This window comes from Ammospiza caudacuta, chromosome 20, assembly GCF_027887145.1.
Source record: "Ammospiza caudacuta isolate bAmmCau1 chromosome 20, bAmmCau1.pri, whole genome shotgun sequence".
Lineage (NCBI taxonomy): Eukaryota > Metazoa > Chordata > Aves > Passeriformes > Passerellidae > Ammospiza > Ammospiza caudacuta.
In genome coordinates, this window is record NC_080612.1 from 7581157 (window position 1) to 7603757 (window position 22601).

Below are 22601 nucleotides of genomic sequence, written 5' to 3' on the forward strand. Positions count from 1 at the left end.
AAAATTTGAGTAAATGAGTCAGGAAAAATGGATTTCCACACCTTGGAGTAATCTCAGAGGCACTCAGAAAGTTTGGGTGAGACCCCAATGCTGCAAAAAACAGTAAAGCAGAGACTTTAAAGGAAATATTATTCCTTAAAGTGATTTAAAATACAGGTGCTGTGCTGTGCCCTCAGTCACAGTGTCAGAAATTTTCTTTATTTTTCCTGCTGTTAGCTCATTATCACTGAAAATAAAGACTCTGCAGCTCTTCAGGTTGGATCTTTTATTGTAAAATATTTCTTTGCATGGGAACTCCTGCATTTATTTCCTTTGGTAAGAAGATATTTTGCAGGAAATGCTGGATCATAAATTATGATTATCACTTATTAATTCAGTGCTGTCATTTTGGAGTTTCTGACCTTTCAGACCCTCATGTGACTGCTGAAGTTTTACATTCCCAAAGCAATTTTAGGGAATATTTTTCACCCAGGTATTTTAAAGCAGAATTACTAATTTATTTTTAATAATTAATTTATTTGAATGCAGAATATTTAGGGAAGGTTTTCTCCCAGCTTGCCCAGCTGTCAGGGACAGTAAACAGCTCCACCAGAGCCCACATTATCCTCGTGGAAATATCGCCATAGTATTACCATTACTAATACTAATTATTAATAATTCGTATTACATTATTAATAATTAATATTACATTATTAATATTATAGATTATTAATAATTATAATAGTGTAATATAAAACAATGGTATCATTCTTATTTATCACGATAAATTTTATTTGCTTTAAGGATTTACCCCGGACCACTTTTAGGTATTGCAATAGGTATCAGTATAGGTATTTATGTTAGGAAATATTAAAAATAAAGATGTTTGGGGATAATTTTTAGAGGAAAAGGGGAGGGGGAAGGCGGAAACATCGTGAGGGCGGCTGGAGCGGGGAGCGCGGGGCCGAGGCGAGCGCGCCGTGAGGGCCCGGAGCCGTTCCCGGTTCTGTTCCCGGGCCTGTTCCCGCTTCTATTCCCGCTTCCATTCCCAATTCCATTGCCGGTTCCGTTCCCGCTTCCATTCCCAATTCCATTGCCGGTTCCGTTCCCGGTTCCATTCCCCGTTCCGTTCCCGGCCCCTCCCGCGCTGCCGGCGCCGCCTCAATCTTGTCCCCCCCGCGCCACCGTCGGCGGGTGAGGGGTCAGGGCTGCGGCCCGGAAGCGGCGGCGGAGGCGGGGCCCGGTGCCGGGGCCTGTCCGTGTGTCCGGCCCGGGGCTGCCCTGCCCGGGGAGCGGCCTCTGCCCCCGCCCGCCGCCCGTCCGCCCGTGCCCGCAGCCCCGGCAGGGCAGGACCATGGTGCAGAGCCCGCCCGCACGGCAGCGCCGCCGCCTCTGAGCCCCGCCCGGCCCGGGGGCCTGAGCCCCGCCGCGGACGCCGGTAAGGAGCGGACGGGGGCGGCTCTGGGCCCGGCCTGCCGGGGGATGGCGCCGGGTGAGGCCGCTCCGGTACCGGGAGAGCCCCGGGGAGCCTCGGGCCGCGCTGCCCCCGGGCCCCGGCTCGGCTCTGCTGGGGGGTTGTGCCTCGGTTTATTTTTGTTATTTCCATGTAATAATTATGTTGGGAAAGGTCGTCAGCTTGAAGTTTGTGTGCGTGGCGTCGTAGCAGGAAAAAAAAAAAACAACGGTGAAAAAGAATAATTTCTGTAGCACTAAAAATAGTTGTGCTTCAAAATAGCGTCTCAACAGTGGGGCTTTTTGTGTGGTTGTTTTGGGATGTTTTCTCCGATTTTCTGTACACCTATATTTCATGCTCTTTCACTTTTTTTGGGAGGGTTTAACTTGACTTTTGATCTCCTGATGGTTTTAATAATAAAATTCCTGGTGCATCATGCCTGGAACATGGCTGCTCCATCCCCGCCGTTACATCCCAATTACCCTGGGAGAAAAACCCATTCCAGCACAGCTGGGATTTTATTTTCCCCCATTTTCCCTTTGTTTGCTCTTTAAGGCTTTGTCTTTGGGGGAAATTTATTTCCAGGATTAGCTCTGGAGATGGAATTATCGGGGTGAATTTGCCTGGAGGGCAGATGAGGATTCAGTAATTAAGGTTTGCTCTGCTCTCCCCATCCTCGCTGAACTTCCCCGAAGTTTGGCCGCTGTGGTGGAGACAAAAAACCGGGTCTGGCTGTTGTGGTAAATGATTATTGCGTTTTATCCCGAGGGCTGAGTTACAGGAAAGGCTCCCGATGAATCGCAGTGCCCCAGGGCAGGACCAGCGGCTCGGGTTTCACGGGGAGTGCTGCCCTTCCCTGCCCTTCCCTGCCCTTCCCTTCCCTTCCCTTCCCTTCCCTTCCCTTCCCTTCCCTTCCCTTCCCTTCCCTTCCCTTCCCTTCCCTTCCCTTCCCTTCCCTTCCCTTCCGTGCCCGGAGCATCCCGGCGGCTGCAGCTGCTCCCAGCCGGTGTGCTCAGCCCTGGGACAGCTCCTGAGGCAGCCCCAGCACAAATAATCCTCAGTTGTGGCCGCAGATCGCTCCCCGAGCCCGGCCCACCGGGCTGGGTTAAACCCCGGTGGCTTTGTTACCTGCCCTGATTTGAGGAGTGGCTCTGCTGGAATGCGATTCTTTTTTTCCGCTTGAAAGACAAGAGCTTGAAAGGTCACCTGAGAGAACAGAGTAGTCCCTGTGCTCGGAGTGCCCGGCTGAGGGACAGACAGAGCCGGGTGTCCTTTGTGAGCTGGGGACAGAGGGACAGAGCCTGGCACAGCCAGGCCCCTCCTGGAGCACCCTGAGCTGATCTGCAGGTCTGGCAGCTGGGATAATCTGATTTTTGTTAAATAACAGCACAGGCTTTGTGGAAATGAAGCTGTTTTATCAGTCTAGCCCTCAACTATTAATGAAACTTGGCTGGTGTCAGAATTGTTTTGCTTTTCCCAAACCTCCTCTTACCCAAAGCATGGCTGGGTGGGAATTAATTTTCTTTCTAAAACTGTCCTGACCTGTGAATAAAGCAGGTTCCCAGGGCTCAGAACTCGCAGGCTTTGTTTTGGATGAAATCTGTGTGTGTGCTGGCATTTGGGGTCTGTTAATCTGTAAAATGGAGAGAACTCCCCCAGCTGGGGCTGGGCAGGCTGAGATCCTGTTTGCTCTGAGCAGTGGGGGTGAAGCACAGACATGAGAATATTCCAGCCACAGCTTTGATATCTCAGCTGTGTCCCAGCTCCCTCGTTTCACTTGGTTTTGCTGCTGTTTCTGTTTCCATCAGTGGCCACTGGCTGTTTTGCTGCTTTTCTCCTTTCTTTCCACACCCAAACTCTGAATTTGCCTTTCCCCAAAGCTGCCATTTCCTCAGCTCGTCAGTCATTTTTCTGCTTGTGATTCAGGCTGTGTATCTGTCTGCATCCCTGTCTCCTCACAGTTCTCATTACAGCCTGAAGAGCCTTTTCCTGGCATTTCTCTGCACTTTCACTGCTGAATTGGGTCCCACATTCCTTAATGAGCAGCTTTAATGAAGTCAACAATTAACCTTGAACTGGTCACTCAACCAGTTTGTGATTATTGAGCAGTTCCTGAGAATTTTCACACTTCTTCATTAAAGCCATCCTGTATTTTTTGATTTCTCATGGATCTTTAAAGGTCCTGTAAAATGGAATAATTTCATTTTTCCTTTCCTCTGCCAGGTTCTCATGCTGAGCACCAGTAACCAGAGTAGCATTTTTAATACAAATTCAAAGTCCTTCATCTATAATTGTGTGTTTTATTGCAGCCTGGGTGATTTGTGTTGTGGTAACTCACGTTGGAAGTCATGACTTGGACAAGCTGGAAGGTTTAAAGATGCCCATGAGCTCTTTTAGCTGGAAGTGGATCCATTCCCATGGCACAGGCTCTTGGCAGACAGAGGTGCCTGCTTCAAGTTTGGCACCAAAATGTCTGATTTTCAACCAGAGGTTGAGTTCATTTTGATTTTACAGCTGGGTATGTTTTAAATTATGTTTTTCATTTCTAACAAAAGTCAGAATTCAGAGTTCATTGAACCGGGGGAAAAAAGCTTCCTCGCTCTGTTGCTGCTTCCTGACTTGTAACTTTCCTTGCCTTTTCTCATTCATCATTTTAGGAACTGAGAACATACAAAAAATACTTGGAACTTGTTTGGATTTGTCTGTTTCTGCACGAATTTTTGTTCCAGTGGGAAATGGAAATGAACTTTGCTGTCCCCAGAGCATCAGCTGGCGCAAAGTTCAGGTGCTTGTGGTGAACCCACCAGACTTTGTGAACAGCACAAGTCTGTTGGGAAGGGCTGTCACACACAGATTGAGTAATGTTTGTTTTCCTTTTTATTTTTTACATCATTTTTTTTCAAGTTTTCTGTCTTTATAGAGAGTTGAAGTCAGAAATTTGGGTGTTTGAAATTCAGTCTCAATTTGATCTTGAAAATTTTCCAAATTACTTCCCTTCCTTGGCTTTGTTTCGTGGGCAGACCTGAAGTGTTTGCTGTTGGTGCCCCTCTTGGAGATGCTGAAATTATTAATTAATCTTTGAAAAGTGTTTTGAGAGGTGAAAAGAAACATTTCATGCAAATATGAAGCATTTTCTTCTTTCTATTCATGCAGCCCCCTGGTTTTTGTTCATATTCTGCATCCTGATCCTTTATCAGGAGGGAGGAATGTCCTTGTCCACATTTCCAGGTGCTGTTCTCCCCCTGCCCTGTGCAGAGCATTCCAAACCCATTCCCTGCCACTTTCAGCTTCCAGGCTGCAGGAAAATTGAAGTTTTTTGGAAAATGTGAAGTTTTTTTCTCAGTAAACATATTTGTGGATAAAATAGCTCAGCAAACTGATAAGAAACTGGAGCCAATTCCCCTTATCTCCCAGTGGAGCAGATGTGTTTGTGCACAGCTGCTGATGCTGGGGTTATGTTGGGTTGCATTCAAGGACCCAAGGTGATGTTTTTGTGAAGTTTCCTCCTCCACATGCCCTGATTGCTTCCCTCCCTCCCTGTGTGCTGAGGAGAAACTGCTGCCATTTCCTAGGAGTTGTTTGGGTTTGGGTTATTTTGTTCATGCAGGAGGAGCTGCTGTGCCCTGGGGGATTCCTCCAGGTTAAATTCCTCCCTCCTGCCTGCCCTGATGCTGCTGGGGAAGGTTTTGGGCTGTGCAATTTCATCCCACTCCTAAAAAAATTTTCTGAAGCTGCTGCAGGTCCTAACACCTCTATTTCCCCCAGATTCAGGATGCTGAATTATTTTCCTTACACTTGGTCTTGAGCCTCATCAGGTTGTCCCAGTATTACTGCGCCTGAGTGGGTGCTGCTGGTGATAGAGAGACAGTGAATCTTGTATTTTGATCAGAAGGCTTGATTTATTAAGATATTATATATAATACATTATAACTATACTAATAAAATATAAAGAAAAATTTGCAAAGTAATTAAGCTAGCTAAAAATAAATAGAAAGAATCTACTACAAAGTTGTATTCAAAAACTTAATTCTCTAGCTTACACTAGTGATTAGCCCTTAATTATAAACATAAAAAATGAGTTAAAGTGTCTCTGTTGCATTCCACAGCAACTAATAATAATTATTTACTTTGTTTTTTAAAACATCTAACCTCTAAAAAACGCAGAAATCCAAAAAAAAAGGATTTCTGTAGAAAAATGTCTGCAACAGTCCCAGAGCCACCTCCCCAGCCTGTCCAGATCCTGTCACTGCCATTGGTGTCACTGCCAAGCTTGTCCCCATGTCCCTGTCACCCCCAAGACGCTGAACAGCACCAGCCCCATCAGCTCACACAACTCTGATTTTCATTTTGCTTTGTTTTCACTCTTAGACATCAAATTTGAAGAAAAGAAATCCAAATGAAAGCTGATTTTGGTACCTGTTTATTGTTGTTAAAGGTGTTTGAGGTGAACACTGCTTTGTTTGCGTTTATTTGTGGCTGCTTTCCCATGGTCTGTTTGGTTTGTATTTGTAAATATTCCTTTGGCACACAACATAAAGTGGTTCACCCTGAGCTGACCCATTTCCTAACCCCTCCTGGTAGGGGGGCACCTTTGAAAATACAATTTATTTATTTTTTTGAGCTGCACAGCTCTTTAAACACTGCTCTATGCAATGAGATCCTGAAAATTGAAAAACTTGTGAGATGCTGGGACAGGCACTGCTGCCTCCTGCCCTTCTCCTTCACCCAATTTTCCTCCTTAGGGTATTTCAGTGGTGATTTCCCATTTAAACCCCTCCTCTAGAGTGATCACCTTGCCCTCACAACAAGAAGGGAAATACCTGTGAGGAAATTCCATCATTTTAAGCTTTCAAGTGGCAGGGAGGTGGATGACATTATTGACAAAAATGTCAAACCTCTTTGATCTCTTTAAAATTCATATTTGGTTTTGGGTTTTTCATGTTGGTAAGTGCAGTTTTGCTTTCAATACCTGCTTTAGTGCAGCATATGGGGTTTTTATTGTTCTTAGGAATTCAAGCTCCTTTGATATTAAACCTCCAAATGGGAATTCAATATTTCAGCTGTGACTCATTGTGCATTGACTTTTTGGTCTTTGCAATAGACTTGAAGATTTTCCTTGTTTGCAATTTAGCCTTGAAAAACTCATCAGTCTCTTTCAGCAGCTTCCTCTTCCACACTCTTTCACCCAAAAATAAAGAGGAATTCACAATGTTGCTCCTTTGAGATTGCTGTCAGGAGCTGTTTTGGAGGAAATCTCCCCAAAATATAGAATATTTTTAATTCTGTGTTTCTCTGGCACTCTGATTAAACTGTTGTATTTCCCCCCTTTTACCATTTAAATCTTTTTCCCTGCCTGGGTTTGTGGATGCTGATTTAAGAGCTCAACATCTCCAGGCTTTCCTGGTGAGCTGTAACTCCTGCTGAACATCCCTCGTGCCCAGCAATTACCTTGGAGCTGCTGGCCAATGTTCCAGCCTGGCAGTTTTCATTCTTGAGCTCCTTGTTTAGTCTGACTGGGGAGATTTTTATTGCACCAAGTATTAAAAGGCTTTGCTGGAGTGCAGAGAGGCAGCAGCAGTCATTAGAGCCACTCACTAAATTATTTATTTGGCTAAAAAGTGAAATCTGATCTTGCATGCCTGACCTGCCAGGAGGTAAAAGCATTGTTTTGTTTTGGTTTGGTTTTTTTTTTTATTTTTTTAACTCTGTGAACAAGAAATAAAAGTTTAAATTATATTCTTGAAGTTATTCATTTACGCAGAGAAGGAAGTCAGTTACTAGAGCTGGCAGAAGAGTTGTGATGCATTGTGATTCTGACAGAGAGGAGTTTGAGGAACCCTGAAAATCCACAGACACTTTGATGTGATGCACTGATCTGCATCACAAATTCCGTGACAATTAAAGTCATTTAAGTACTTTGATTAAAAAATCAGTAATTCTTCAGGCAGCAGCATGGCAACATTCATCCTCGTGCTTTCCCCCACTGCTGTTTTCATGTCAGCTCCAGCACTGAAATCCACAGTTGTTCCCTTTTCCCTCCCAAATGCTCCAAAGGCACATTACTCCTCAGAAATTGCAGCTTATGGCATTTTCTAATTGCTTTCAAAGCCACTGAGTTATGGCAGCATATTAAACAACTGGCACTTAAAAGCTGGTGATCTCTTACATAAAAATATTAGCCTGAATATTTCCCTGTGTAGGATTTTCAGCACATCCCTGTTTTGTTTTTTTGGTTTTTTTTTTTATGGCTGGTTTTAGACCCTGTGGCAAACAAATTCTGATAGAGCTGATGGAAACCCCTTTAAAAAAGGAATCCCAGCCCTGGGTGTACTGTGGGTGACACTGAGCCCTGATTAAAACTGCAATAAACTCTGCAGCTGTGTTATTTCCTCAAGGAAATCCAGGAGGGGACACTGCCTACAACTCTGCTTTTGGGTTAGGTTTTGACCTCCTTCCATCTCCCCATGTGTGTCCCACGTTTCCAGAAGGAGCATTTGGGATTTTGCCTCTGGATGGAGCATTTGGGGTGTTTAACAGTGGCTCTTTGAAGGAATTTGGTGCCAGGACAAGACAGGCAGGAGGTGCAGGAGGGCGGATCGCTCCCAGCACGATCCCTGCCAGCCCAGCTCCCCTTCCCTGTCCCTGCTCCCTCTGCCACCTGCCCTGCCCGTGCCACAGCTGCTCTGGGACAAGGTTCTGGTAAGGGGAACGTTTCTCATCACCTTTTCTTCCCCTCTCACCCCTCTCCTTTCCCTGCTTTTCACCCTGGTTTTGTAGAGGTGTTCGCAGCACCTGCTTCTCACTGAGAAAAACCTCCTGGGCTTTGCAGGGTGGATGGTGCAAAATAATAAAGCCAGGGTGAGATCTTGAGCTCTGTCCCAGCAGGTTTCAGCCAGGACAGCGAGTGGGGACTCAGCAGGCACAGCCCAGGGTTGTGTTGTTGACACTGCACCTCTGTCTCTTCTCCCTGAGCTGGATTTTCCCCTCTCTGGGACACTTGTGCAGGTTCTGTCAATATTTCTTCTGCTAACAGGAACTGCTGAAGCATTCCTGCCAGTAAAACCCTGAGTATACACAAGGAAGTTGGGATCATTGTACTCTGTGGGCTCTGAAAAGGGCTTTGTCTTCAGGCTTGTTCTTTACCCTTCTTTTGTTTTCTCTTAAATCAATAGATCACAGATCCCTCCCTGCCTTGCCCTGTGCCTCTCTCATCCTCTCAGCTGCCACTTTTCAGCCCTGCTACACTGGATTGGAAATAGGAGCCAGTGGGAATCACCCCAAAATGCAGGAGCATTTCTTAATTCAGTGCTATCAGATCTCTGTGGATGTTCCAGTTTAACCCTTGCAGTACAGAATTGTCTTTGCCTTTCCCTCAGAATTGTGGAGATAGCAGCACATTGCTAGGAGCAGGTTTAGTTGGGGTTGAAAGCCTTTTCAGCCAGGGTTTTAGGTAGAACAAAGATAAAGGTGGGCTTGGAGTTCCTCCTTGCAGAGCTTCTGAAGGAGATGCCACAAGGCTGCGCTTTAACTTCTGGCTCTTTGCATTTCCCTGCCTGTGGAGATGGGGAAGCTGATCCAGGAATTTAGGTCTTTCTGCTCTGCAGATAAAAATTCAGGAGGGGAATCAGACAAAATATTATATTTGGGGCAAAAATTAATGACTTGGGACATTTTATCAGTGTGTAAAGTCCTGCTTATGCTTACAGACAGAACAAAAATTCTAGATCGTGCAAGAATTAAATAAAGACCAGGAGTGTTCCATCCTCCACCTTAATGCAGTTTTTTGGATGTTTTTGCCCATAGGATTCTTGATGCAAAAGGCTGAAATAATGTAGGGCTGCTTTTCAGATCCTGCTTTGAAAATAAAAGCATTTGGGGTGGGGTAAAGAAGGATCCTTAAGGTTTCAACCTCAGTTTTCAAAGGATGTGCAGAGTTTGAAAATAGAGGCATTTGGTGTGGGGTAAAGAGGGATCCTCAAGCTCCAGCCTCAGTTTTCAAAGATGTGCAGAGTTTGGTTTGTGCCTTGGTGCATTCAGACATTGCTGGCATTCAGATGTAGCAGTGATACCTGCCTGGGCAAAGGCAAGAAGAACTGGCTTTATTACTGATCAGTGATGCTGGGCTGTGCTGGAAGCCCTCATTGTTTAAAAGCTGTTCCCAGCTGGCACTTTGAGGCCCTGGGAAGGTGATGTGGAGCCTGTTCTGATTTCATGGAATACAGCAGTGATCAGAATCAGCCATGGAATTTAATCCCAGTTCTGTGTACAATCCCATTTCTCTCCTGTGTGATCCACCCCCCCCCCCAGCTGTAACACACAGTGCAGTGACTCTGTTGGAACATTCCTTCCCCTCAGGTGAACAATCAGAATAATGTTCTACATAAACCTGTTGGAGAACCTGAAGGTTTACATCAGCAGCCGCCCTCCGCTCGTGGTCTTTATGATCAGCGTGAGCGCCATGGCCATTGCCTTCCTCACTCTGGGCTACTTCTTCAAGATCAAGGAGATCAAATCCCCAGAAATGACAGAGGTATGTGCAAAAATGATGCTCATTTGGAAAACATGCCAAAAGTTAGGCTTTTTCCCCTCTCAGATAGCACAGAGTTGTGTGGGGGATTGTCTCCATGTTATTTTCAGAAGGGCTGTTGGGATGGGTGTTTGTTGGTTGTTTTATATCAAGGATGAGGCCAAATCATTTGTCATGGATCTTCCCTGCTGTGGCTAGGAACCTTTCAGTTTGTTATTTAGGTGTTATTCAGTTTGTTTATTTAGCTGGTTTGGGGAACTTCTTCCCTCAGCACTGTCCTGAACTTGGGCAGAAACTGCTCATCCCTGAGTGTGGTGAGGGGCTGGGAACACAAACCCTGTGAGGAGCCACTGAGGGAGCTGGGGGTGCTCAGCCTGGAGAAAAGGAGACTCAGGGGCGACCTTGTCACTTTATAACTCCCTGAAAGGTGCCTGTGCTCAGCTGGGGCTGGGCTCTTTCTCCAGGCAGCACTGACACAACCAGAGCACACAGACTCAGGCTGCACCAAGGGAAATATAGGCTGAATATTAGGAAAACTTTTTTACAGAATGAGTGATAAAGTTCTGGATTGGCTGCCCAGGGAGGTGGTAGAGTCCTCATCCCTGGGTGTGTTTAACAAAGCCTGGATGTGGCACTGGGTGCCAGGGTTTGGCTGAGGTGCTGGGGCTGGGTTGGACTCCATGATCTTGAAGGTCTCATCCAACCGGGTGATTCTGTGAATTGTGTGAACAGACTGAGTTTCCTTTCCAGCTCAGGGGAGGGAGCTGGGGCTGAACCCATCTGACTTGTGCAAACAGCTTTGCTGTAGCTGAGGCAGCCCTGCTGCTGTTTGTGCTGCTCTCTGAGCCGTGTGATTTTTGTTCAATGGCCTGGAACCGGGCGAGGCAGGAGCTCCTTCATGGGCTTAAAATCTCCCCTTTTGCTTTAAGGACTGGAACACTTTCCTGCTGAGGTTTAATGATTTGGACTTCTGTATATCTGAGAATGAAACCTTGAAGCACCTCCTGAACGACACCACAACCCCAGAGAGCACCGTGACCAGCGGGCAGGCCAGGTCCTCCACACAGTCCCCACAGACCCTCGAGGACTCTGGTCCCATCAACATCTCTGTCACCATCACGCTGACCCTGGACCCTCTGAGACCTTTTGGGGGATACTCTCGCAATGTCACACACCTCAGCTCCACCATTTTTGGGCACCAGATTGGACTTTCAGGTAGGCAAGGCTGGACCTTCAACAATTCAGGTTGCAGTTGGCTTTTAGTGGTTTTTTCCTAACCTTTCATGGGGGGATTGGCTTCAAACTGGAACTAAAGAGGTTTGGATTAAATATTAGGAAGAAATTCTTTATTGTGAGGGTGATGAGTACTCAGAAGTGTGGCTGCCCCATCCCTGGGTGTCCAAGGTCAGGTTGGGCAGGGCTTGGAGCAACCTGGGGTGGTGGAAAGTGTCCCTGCCCATGGCAGGGGTGGAACAAGATTGTTTTTAGGGTCCCCTCCGACCCAAACCATCCTATGATTCCAAATAATGATATTATTTTATTATTTCCAAACTATCATAATATCATTATTTTATTTAAAATAATGATATTATTTTAATGATATTATTTATTTTATTATATAGTGATTATTTTAAGCCTTATATCATCAAATAAAAATTTACCAGCTTACTATGGGTGAGATAACTCTTTTGCACAGAACACAGATGTGCTCCCAGATTTATTGTGAGTTTATTCCTGTATGGAGCTCTTGTTTGTTAGAGGAACTTTTCCCTGCATTCAGAATGGAAAAGAACCTGCAGGCGTGCCAAGATCAGGCTTGGCAGTTTGAAATGATTAAACCTAATGACAATGGAAGGTCATTTTTAAGCCAGCAAAATTCCAAACAGTGACTCTCTTCAGTTTTGTCTTGATCCATCAAGTCCTCAGCTGACATTTCAAATGTGGCATAGATGCACTAGAGAGTATTATGTTGCCTGAAAAATTCTAGTTTATCTAAAATGCATAAGTGAATCAGCTTTAATATCACAAACAGCAGCAGATAAGATGATTATGGCTTCTGTGGTGTGCAGAGACCAATCTGCTCTCTGGCTGCCTGCCAGGAAGTTTTGATAGGAGTTCATAGAGAATTAATAGGAATTGATAATAGAACCTCACTGTGTTTTAGCTTTCAGCCAGAATTGCATTTTATAATAATGTTGAAGGTCTTGAACCTGTGGAGAGACATTGCCAGTAGCTGCAAATGTGCATTACTGGGTTTCTGTTGTTATTTTGTTGCTGCTTTGAGAGCTACCAAATGCAAGTTCCATTTGCAGCAGCCTGGATTTGTTTTCAGTCTGAATCTCTCCACGTGGAGTTACCATACAGGACTCAATGTGCAGTTCAGTATCTCCTGGCACCTTTTTCTCTACACAAAATATCTCCAGTTTGAAAAGTGAGCATCAGAAAAAACAGATGTGGAACAAATTTCTTAGGAGGAGAAAATTCTTTTCTAATGAAGGCCTGTGAACATGCATGAATTCACTTAGAAAGAGTTTTTAATTTCTGAAAGCAGCCTGATGAGGCTGGGAGAGGTGGGAGAGATTAGAAAGAGCAGCAGCTGGGGGATTTTCTGCTTTGTTTTGGGTTTAACTTTTCTCTTTGCTCTCTTTGTTGCCTGCAAAGATCCGGGCTGCCTCCAAAGGGTGATGTTTCCTGCCTTCATCATCTGTGTGTTCTCCTTCTCCCAGCAATTGTTGCTCAGATACTTTTGTGACCCAAATCCCAGCTTTCCTTGTGTCTCTCTCACAGGCAGAGAATCCCACGAGGAGATAAACATCACCTTCACCCTGCCAGCAGCCTGGAACTCTGACGAGTGTGTCCTGCACGGCCACTGCGAGCAGGTGGTGTTCAGCACCTGCATGACTGTGACAGCAGCCAGCAACGTGTTCCCAGTCACAGTGTGAGTGCAGCTCTCCCCAGGGGCTGCTTCCTGCCCCACCCATTCCTCTGAGCTCTTAGCTCCTCCTGAAAATTCCTGTTGATCGTGGAAATTCCATCCTTGCACTCCTTCCCCCCGTGGTAAAGCGTTTGTCACAAAGCCTCTGCTGTCTTTGTGATTTTTTGGCCCATGCCTCCCTTTTAAACTTCACTGGGAGCAAGGGAATCAGTGGAAATTTAAGGGATTTACCCCATAATTGAGTTCCAGAGATGAGATTTGACACTGAGGTTCTCACCCTGTTCCCTGCTGAGAGATCAGCACAAGGCAAAGGCTGCTTTGCCTTCACCGAAATATCTTCCTTTGTCTTCTCTGGGGAAGCCTTAGGAAAACCAGTGTTTTTCCAATTAAGCTGTGGGATGTTGGCTCAGTGCAACAACATGCAGTTAAATTCTGATTTTAGCATAGCAATCATGTGGCTTTTGGGGGTTTTTAACCTAAACTTTGGGGTTTTGTTGTTGCTTTGGAAGGCCCAAACTAAAACCATGTTTTGAGAAGCAAAGTTCTCCTGGTTGAACATGGAAAACACATTTCAGGGTGCTGATTATTTCTGTTTTCTTGCAGTCAGCCACCACATTGTGTTCCTGAAACCTACAGCAATGCCACTCTGTGGTACAAGATCTTCACCACGGCCAGGGACTCGAACACAAAATATGCCCAGGATTACAACCCCTTCTGGTGTTACAAGGGAGCAATTGGCAAAGTCTACCATGCTTTAAACCCCAAACTAACTGTCATAGTTCCAGATGTAAGTGCTGGGCTGTTCCTCTGGTGTTTTCAGTAAATGCTTAGCTCTGGTTTCATTGGGTATGGTTCCTAAAATTGTCATTTTTGCTGCTGGTTTATTGTGTGGTTTCATTGAATATGGTTCCTAAAATTGCCATTTTTGCTGCTGGTTTATTGTGTGGTTTCATTGAATATGGTTCCTAAAATTGCCATTTTTGCTGCTGGTTTATTGTGTGGTTTCATTGAATATGGTTCCTAAAATTGTCATTTTTGCCGTTGGTTTATTGTATGGTTTCATTGAATATGGTTCCTAAAATTGTCATTTTTGCTGCTGGTTTATTGTGTGGTGTGAGGGCTGAGAATGCTCCACCCTAATGGATTTGGTGATCTTCATCCATGTGCCTCACAGCTCTTAATAACCACCATTTATAATTCGAAATCATTTCACAAAAGCCTCTGCCAATATTTGGAAAAATACCCTTAACACAGATCTTTATCATAAAAGCATTTTGTGCCACAATTAGGAATCACTTCCATTGCTGTGTAAAGGGGAGAAAGTTGATTAATGAAGTAATTTCTGGGTTGATCTGTTAATTATTGCTTTAATGTCCAATGCTAAGCCAGTGAATGGTTTTAATTTGCTTTTTTGTGTGCAGGATGATCGCTCTCTAATAAACCTGCACCTCATGCACACCAGTTACTTCCTCTTTGTGATGGTGATCACAATGTTCTGCTATGCAGTCATTAAAGGCAGACCAAGCAAACTGAGGCAAAGCAACACAGAATTCTGCCCTGAAAAGGTGAGTGTGTGCTAACAAAATCCTGGCTCTGATAAGGAAGCAGAGAAAAGCTCCTGTTGGGCAGAGGACAGACTGGTTTTTCTTGTCTCTGGAGATGGGGATTTAATTCCTTTCATTGTGGACAGTGCAGGTAGGGGTTATAAAATCCACACAAGGGCTTTAGAGATCCTCAAAATGAGATTTCTGTCCTGCAGAAATGGATTATTACAGCTCAGGAAGTGCTGGGCTGTGATTCTTCTGCCATAATTGTGGTGTTGCTTGAACTGTTTAGTGTGAAGCAATGAGCAGGTGCCATTAAATCTTCATTTATTCATTATCTTCTACCACAACAGACTGAAAACCCTGAGTAAAACATGATACATAATTCTAAGGGTTGTTCATCAGAATTAAGTTAAAAACAAAGCTGTTGAAAGAGTCATTGGTTGTTAATCAGAATTAAGTTAAAAACAGTAACAAAGCTGGTGAAAGAATCATTGTTCAGTGTTACCTTGGGGATCTGCAGTTTGCCTGAAGGATTAAATATGAATATTTTTAATTGAGAAGTAGGAAGCCACTGTTGACACCTTTTGGTCTTAATGATATTTTGTAGTTTGAGCTGGTTTGGGGTGTTTTTTGTGGGGTTTTGTTTTTGGTGGTTTGGGACTTTTATTCTATTGATTTTTGCAAAGTACAAAATGCCTTCAGACTCCCTTTGATTTCCTTTCCAAGTCAGACTTTCCAAGCTTTCTTTGAAAAGTCAAGGACAGCTCTGCCAGCTCACAGAGATAAATCATATCACTGTTACAGGATTAAGAATTTGCCTTTAATTAAATATTTTCTCTTCCTTTGTTTTTCTTCCAGGTTGCTTTGTCAGAAGCATAAAAACCCTTCCTCCTCCTCCTCCTGAGAACGACCGAAACCATTGCCTGCTGAACCCAGCCTGGGTCTTAACACTCTGTGAATCCATTACCTTGCAATGTTGGTTTATTCCAACCAAAGACATTTCAAAGTGCCTGTAATTGATTTGTACATATTTATAAAAGCAGAATATCCAGAGTAATTCTGAGCAGATGTGCTTGTCCCCTGGCCCTGCCCTGGGACAGCCCCATGGTGGTGTAGATAACTGCAGTGAAAAGGCTCCACAGAGGCAGATTTTTGTCTAGCTGCACCTGGGCAGGTGAAGATGCCTTTGCAAGTGTCTCAAACCAACCAAGAGATGTTTGGTTTTTTGCCCAATCTGTACAGTGTGTTTGAACCAAGTATGCACCTTTGATATAATCCTGCATTTCCAAAGCCACCAATCTACAACATGAATTCAATGTGTGTTTGTGTGGCCTAATACTTTATTCCATTTGCTCCTTGCTTGCAAGAAAAGATATCAACGTTTTAGATTATTTTTTTTTCTCTTTTGGAAGAAAAAAAAAAATACATATTCACATTTTAATAGTGCTGTATTTAGGACAAACTTGTGCTTTTATTCATAGTAAAAAAATTAAGAAGTGAAGTCCCATTTTAAACTGTTACTTACTGAAAAGAACTGTTTGATTTTTTTTGTTGTTTTGGTTTGTTTTTTTGGTTTGTTTTTTTGGTATTTCATTTGGCTTGCTGAATGCCAGAGAACCAGTCAGCACAGAGACTATCTGGAAAACTTTTCCACTTGGCCTCCCATCCCCAGCCCTCCAGCCAGGATTGTGTGTCTCTGCTGCAGAGCAGCTGTCTGTAAGCTTTTTTATTTTTTTTTTCCCTTTTCTTTCTTTTCTTTCTAGAAAGTGAAACTTAATAAAAAGATGTATTGTGTTAGCAGCCTGCTGGGGCTCTGCACAGCCTTGGGCAAGTGCAAAGAGTGAAAGGAAAAAGAGATCCCAGAGTTTGTTCCAGAGCTTCACTGTGTGACTGTGCCTGCAGCTCTGAGGGGCAGCTGCCACTGGCACTGCTGAGCTCTGGCCCATTCAATTCATTAATTTGCCATTTTCTGCAAATTAATGAATGGGGGAAGTGGCCACAAAAGTGGGGATCTTGTGAGGAAGGTCAAAGAAACCACCCAGTGAAACCCCTTCTGTTCTCTGTGTCCATGCTTCACTCAGAGATTTGATTCTGTGCATTTCTCCCTTCTCCATTCTGCCTTTTGCTGCTTTTTCTCCCTGGTTCCTTGAGCAGCCTCCTGAATTTCAGGGCTCAGGCTCTTCCTGCAGCCACTTCCACCCCTGCTTTTAAATCTCACTGGTTGCCTTAACTGACTTTTTATTTTCTCCCAGCTTTCATTCATTCCTTCATTCACTCCTTCATTCCTTCCCACAGGCTTTTTTTCCTCCTCATTTTGCTCCAGACTCCTCAGAAGAAAAAAGCCAAGTGAGAATCTCATAGTCTCAGTGATGCTGGCAGAAAATTCCCAGTTAATTCCCTCCAGACACCACTCCTGGTCTGTGTGTGTTGGGACTTCAAAAAGTTCACGAGTGTTCAGGGTGTTTGAGCAGTCACAGTTTTGTTTCCTCCCACAGTTTCAGTTTCCCTAAATTGGGATTACCTGACATGTTTTCCTCCAGGGAATGTTAAGGCAAAGCTTTAGAGATGGCCTGGTTTGAAGTTTAGGGATTAAAAGAAGCTCCCAGTTTTTTCCTGATGCTGCTGTGGGCTGCTGCTGCTTCCCTGGGGGTGAGACAGGCCAAGAGCTCCTCCTGAGCTGTTCCTAAATCCCACAAATTAATCCTCACTCCAAGAGCTGCCTCTGAGGGTGGCTGGATCTGGGCCCCAAAGGCAGGAATAGGAGATGGATTGGGAGAGAGGAATCCTGGAAATACCCAAAATCCCCTGATTTCTCCAGGAAAGCAAAGCAAATCCTTTCTCCTTCAACAAATTGCAGCTCCAAACATCCCAGCTGGAATTTGGGCTCTTGGGGGAACCATTTGGGAATGAAAGGAACCTCCTTGGCAACTTCTCCCCCACTTTCTGCACCCCCAGGAATATTAAAGATTGTCACCCACAGATGCAGAAGGGAAAAGGTTGGAGAGTTTTGGATTTTTGGCCTTAGTTCATCCTTTTCCCCCCTGTACTGCAGCAGGGAGGTGCAGGGTGTCCCAGCAGGCCAAGTGCTGGAATGCTGAGGAATATTGGATTGTTCCCAGGTGATGTACAAAGTTAAATGCAGCCAAACAGAAGAGTTAAAACTTAATATTAAAGTTCAGATCATATTGATCTTTCCTTTTTTTGTTTTCTTTTTTCTTTTTAACTATGACTTGAATCAGTTTTGATTCTATTTGTACGTGTTTTCTTGTTCTTAGAAAGCTGCCATTTTCTTTTTTTTTTTTTGTTTCTTTTTTTTTTTTTTTTTTTGCATTTTCTTTGGCATTACATAGAAAATCTGAGCCTTGGTTTCAACCCTCTGCAGGTGATTGTAGGGTTCCAGATGGCTGTTTTTTGTTTTGTTTTGTTCTTACATTTCACTTGTCTTGTTGCATGATGGTTAATAGCTGATTTGGAAATGACATTTCTCTCCTAGATTAATTTTTGTGTTTGTAAGATGTGCATATTGCTTTGCAGAATAAAAACTATGAAGTTTATCCTTGCTGTCTTTATTTCCACAGCCTGATGGCTGCAGAGCTTTCATAAATCAACCAAAATTACGTGGAGCACAGGAGGAAATCAGGGAAAAACCTGCAGCAAAATGAAATTGAATTTGGGTTGTAAATTCTCTTTTTCTCCCCAGCACTCATCAAAACCTTGCTGGAGATGAATTGCCTGGCAGGGAGAAAATCAATCTGAAGGTAGCAGCCCCTGTTTCTCTTTAACTCCTGGGACTTGTTTCTCTGCTGTCACCAAAATTTGGATTCCTGAGCCTTCCCTGTGCTGGGAGATGCTCAGGAGCTGCACTCACACAAAGGATCCATTGTGGCTCCTTCCTCTCAGCTTTTGCCAAATTTCTGGGTGCAGTCTGAGGCCTGACCTAGAGGTGTCTGTGAGCCCTGGCTGGGAACAGCTCAGAGACCAAAAGGAGGGTTTGGGTGTCCTTGCAGCCCATGGCTGAGCTGTCCCTGTCCCTCAGAGCCCTGTCCCTGCTCTGCCTTTTCCTGGGCTGCTGGGACACCTTGGTTTGTGTTTCTGCTTTTTAAAGATTTTTACAGCTCTGCTGTGACTTTTACTGACAGCTAAAAACTGGATCACCCCAGCTCTGCCCTGCTCTGCAAGGCTTCCTGGCAGAACCAATATTCCTTTATTTACCTCCTGAAGAAGTTTCTTTACACAACTGTTGGGATCTAAGCATAGATTTCCCTGGGCTGCCTTATTTTTAGCTCCTTGCAACAAAATTCGGGCACCTCAATGGAATAAATAGCAATAAGATTCAACCTGTAGTGACAGAGTAAGGCAAGGCAGAGAGCAGCTTTTTAAAATGTGAATAGAAAAATGTCACATTTTCGTGTCATTTGTCTTTTGAAAGATAATATTCCAGCAAGAAGGGGCTTTATAGTGAGGAAGGTGGTAAAATATTCCCTGTGGTCATGGGATAATCACACCTTGGAGTTGTTTTGTCAGTGGGGAAAGGATGAGAGAGCCCTGGAGCAGCTCAGCTCAGGTGAGGGGCTGAAAAACAGGCGTGTCCTTGGATTTTGTGTGAACAAAATTGTCACCTAGAAGCACAAATTGTTAAAAAAGGGAATTTTTGGGGGGTAGGGGCTTGCTGTGGGGCTCAGAGCAATGGATGTGCCCCTAAATTTGAGCCTCACTCTCCTGAAAGCCTGGTTGTGTTTCTTAAAGCTTGGAATGGGGGAAAACAGCTTAAAAATGCACATTTCCAAAAGGAAACCCTCCGTGAGATCCCAGGCAATGCAGGTGACCTGAACGTCCCTGGAAATAAGAAACCAAACATGGATCTGGGTCAGGGGGAAAAGCCTGGAATTCCTGCAGGGAAAGGATTTGTAGGATGAGGTAAACTGAGGCAAAATGAGGAATGTCAGTGGGGAAGGGAAGGGGGAGCTGTGTCCTGAGGGGACTCGAGGGGCTGGAGGGGAAATCCTGAGGATGGAGGGAATGGAGGCGATGGAGGAGGATCTCGGAGTGGGGATTCCTGAGGGATTCCTGAGGAGAATGGAGAGGCTGGAAGGAGAACCCTGAGCGGGGAGCGCTGAGGATGGAGGGGATGGAGGGGATCCTGGAGCGGGGATTCCTGAGGGGAATTCCTGAGGGGGATCCCTGAGAATGGAGGAGATGGAGGGGGATCTCGGAGGGGGATTCCTGAGGGGAATCCCTGAGAATGGAGGGGATAGAGAAGGGTCTGCGAGCGGGAATTCCTGAGGGATTCCTGAGGGGAATCCCTGAGGGGGATCCCTGAGAATGGAGGGGATAGAGGGGGAGCTCGAAGCAGGGATTCCTGAAGGGGATCCCTGAGGGGAATCCCTGAGAATGGAGGGGATAGAGGGAGATCCTGGAGGACAAAGGGTCCGGAGGGGGTCCGTAATCGGGTGTCCCTGTCCGTGCGTCCCGTCCCGGTGTCCCCGCCGGAGGCCGCTGGGTGGCGGCACCAGCCCGTCCTTTCCCGAGCGGTTCCTTTCTGAGGGGATGGAAAATGGAGAATCCCGGGCCCGCAGCGTTTTCCCGCCCCGATGTTCCCCAGGGGTCTCTCGCTCCGGGTGGTGTCTGGGTTTGGCAGCGCCCGGGATTTGTGCACTGAGGGCAGGTGTGGCAGTGAAAACTGGGAATTTTCCTGGAGATGTCCCAGGGGGAGAGGCACTCCCGGCTCCCCTCAGGAGTGCGGCCGTGCTGCTCCTCCCGCATCCCGCTCCCCATCGTGCCCCGACAGCCTCCAAACACAGCAGGAGAGCAAAACACTCCCCTGACAAAATTCCTTGTCCTTTCATCCCCACCTGTATTCCCAATAAACAACAAACCCAGCCCTGGCACTCTGATGTAAGCCCCGAGCAGCATCTTAGGTCACGGATGAGCTCTTAATTATAAATATTCCACACCTGCAGCTGCCTGAGGGAAGTCTGGGAGTGAGGTTATTTCCCCAGGTTTTGCTTCCACGCAGGGAAAAGGAAGAGCAGGAAACTCCTAAGGAATAAACCCTAAATTGGGTTTGTGGATCTTCCCCTTGGAAGCCCAGCCCGGTGAGTACAAAGATCAAAGCAATCAGACAAAACTTTTCCTGCCATCGATTAAAGGAGGAATTCCTGAGGATTTGTTTTTCTCTGTTGTGATAACCGTGAAGCTCAGCCCCCAGGTCTGATGCTGGTTCTGGCTGCCAAGCACAGGGTCTGCCTTAATTCAGAATTAACATCAGCAGCGATATTGGGGTGGAAAGGTGCTGGTTCCACGGTGGTGGCTCAGATCCCTGCTGGCAGCAAGAATTCACCATTTCCTGACCAGAACCCAGCCAGGGATTGCTGGGGCTCAGGACAGGCTTGGTGTGCCTGGGGTCGCTGAGCCCTTGGGATGGCTGCCCTGACACAGGCAGGATCCTTTGGGGAGAAATTCCCCATGGCTGAGGGCCAGAATCTGGGCAGGATCCTTGGGGAAATAATTCCCCATGGCTGAGGGTGCAGGATCCTTTGGGAAGCAATTCCCCACGGCTGAGAGCCGGGATGGGGCAGATCTGTGGAGCACCCGAGGGCTAAGGGTGCATCAATGTCAATGTCACAGCCTGGGGTGGATGCTCTGCTGCTGCAGCCTCGGGTCGTTTGTGGCACTGAGAGAAATTGGAGCTCAGCTTTAGGGCTGCCCCAAAATGAAACCCAGGCCCCGAGGGGCTGCTCCCTGCCCTGCGACTCCCTGAGCTCTCCCGAGTCCTGCTGGAGCTCTGCAGATCTGGGAATATTTCCATCACCAGATCCGAGCTCCAGTCCCCTTCAGGGGCTGACAGGGAAGGGCACAGGCTGGGTGAGGCCTTGCTGAGGGGGTGAGCTGCTGCCTCGGAACAGGATCAGGGTTTGAGATCAAAAACTCACTGAAACCAACGTTTCTGGCAAGGTTGAATCTCTTTTTGTGTCTCATACCCTGCTTTGAGCAGTAGGTGTGTGATGCTCTGAGTGCTCTCCACAGTGTGACCTCAGTGGGGTCAGAAGTTTGTGGACAGCAAACTCTCTGAGGACAGCACATCTCTGCTGGTTTTGGCTGGATTTTCCTGAGAGCAGCTTGCAGATGTTGCTGTTGGGAACTCAGAGCTTCCAGAGCTGGCTGGGACAGCCCAGGAGAGGCAGCTGGAGTTCCTGCTGGAGAGATTTCTGTGCTGGGGCTGCTTCCTCTGGGCCTTTGAGAAATGATGCCTCCTCTTTCTCCTTCCTTCCTTCCTCCTCCTCCTTCCTTTCTCCTTCTCTTTCCTTCCTTCCTTCCTTCCTTCCTTCCTTCCTTCCTTCCTTCCTTCCTTCCTTCCTTCCTTCCTTCCTTCCTTCCTTCCTTCCTTCCTTCCTTCCTTCCTTCCTTCCTTCCTTCCTTCCTTCCTTCCTTCCTTCCTTCCTTCCTTCTCCTCTTCTCCTTCTCTCCTCCTCCCAGCCTTGCTGGCAATTTTGCCATCGATTGCAAATCCAGATGTGACCTTGCTGCCAAGAGATTTTTGGGAATCCTCCCTCCCTGCTGCTCTGAGCCTCTTTCTGCTCATTTCCCCACAGTCAGCCCCTTCCAGCCTGGGGCGCTTCGGCTGCTGCAGAGCTGCCAGGAAAGCTGCGACCTTCGGCATTCCTGGAAACGGGAAACCCTCCCTTGTCCAGCCAGCTCCTCATCCCAGACTCTCCCTGCTCTTGGGAGGGGTTGCTTTTCCTCGTGGCACGTGGAAGGGCTGGGATTTGTGTGGTTGAAGCTCCTGGGAGATGCCAAGAACGTGTTAAAGGGGTTTCATTTCTTGGGCTTGCAGAGGTGCTGGAAGCAGAGGGTGACTCATTAATCCATCCCGTGTGGGAGTGCTGGGATCTGCATCGTGCCTGCAAGGGGCAGGGGGCATTTCTGAGGCTGCAAAGTGATTTATTTGTTTTATTTGCAAAGACCAAAACCCCCAAAACTATTCGTAAAAAAGAAAAACAAAAGTTTATTTGTAAAAAGATGTAAAGGGAAGACAAAGTGATTTATTTGCTTCCAAAGCCACAACAGAGAAGAACCCTCTCAGCAAAGCCAGAAAAGATCATTTAAACCAGGAATCTTCTGTCTCTGGATGGAGGAAGGAGAGGAAAGGAAAGGAAAGGA

At 46.0% G+C, this 22601-nt stretch overlaps 1 protein-coding gene across 1 annotated transcript; it reads left to right on the plus strand.

The window, feature by feature from the left end:
- Window positions 1–1226: 1226 nt before the first annotated feature.
- On the plus strand, window positions 1227–17719 carry TMEM248 (transmembrane protein 248). The gene is made up of 7 exons (XM_058817805.1): window positions 1227–1417; window positions 9788–9962; window positions 10889–11174; window positions 12747–12897; window positions 13498–13681; window positions 14316–14459; window positions 15300–17719. The coding sequence occupies exons 2-7, from the start codon at window positions 9804–9806 to the stop codon at window positions 15318–15320; spliced, it is 945 nt and encodes a 314-aa protein (XP_058673788.1). The 5' UTR covers window positions 1227–1417; window positions 9788–9803; the 3' UTR covers window positions 15321–17719.
- The last annotated feature ends 4882 nt before the right edge of the window (window positions 17720–22601 follow it).

Bases quoted from the DNA above. Each gene is read 5' to 3' on its own strand.
- TMEM248 (XM_058817805.1), top strand. From the start codon at position 9,804: ATGTTCTACATAAACCTGTTGGAGAACCTGAAGGTTTACATCAGCAGC. The intron at 9,963-10,888 runs GTATGTGCAAAA...TTTTGCTTTAAG, and splicing joins AATCCCCAGAAATGACAGAG to GACTGGAACACTTTCCTGCT. The intron at 11,175-12,746 runs GTAGGCAAGGCT...TCTCTCTCACAG, and splicing joins GCACCAGATTGGACTTTCAG to GCAGAGAATCCCACGAGGAG.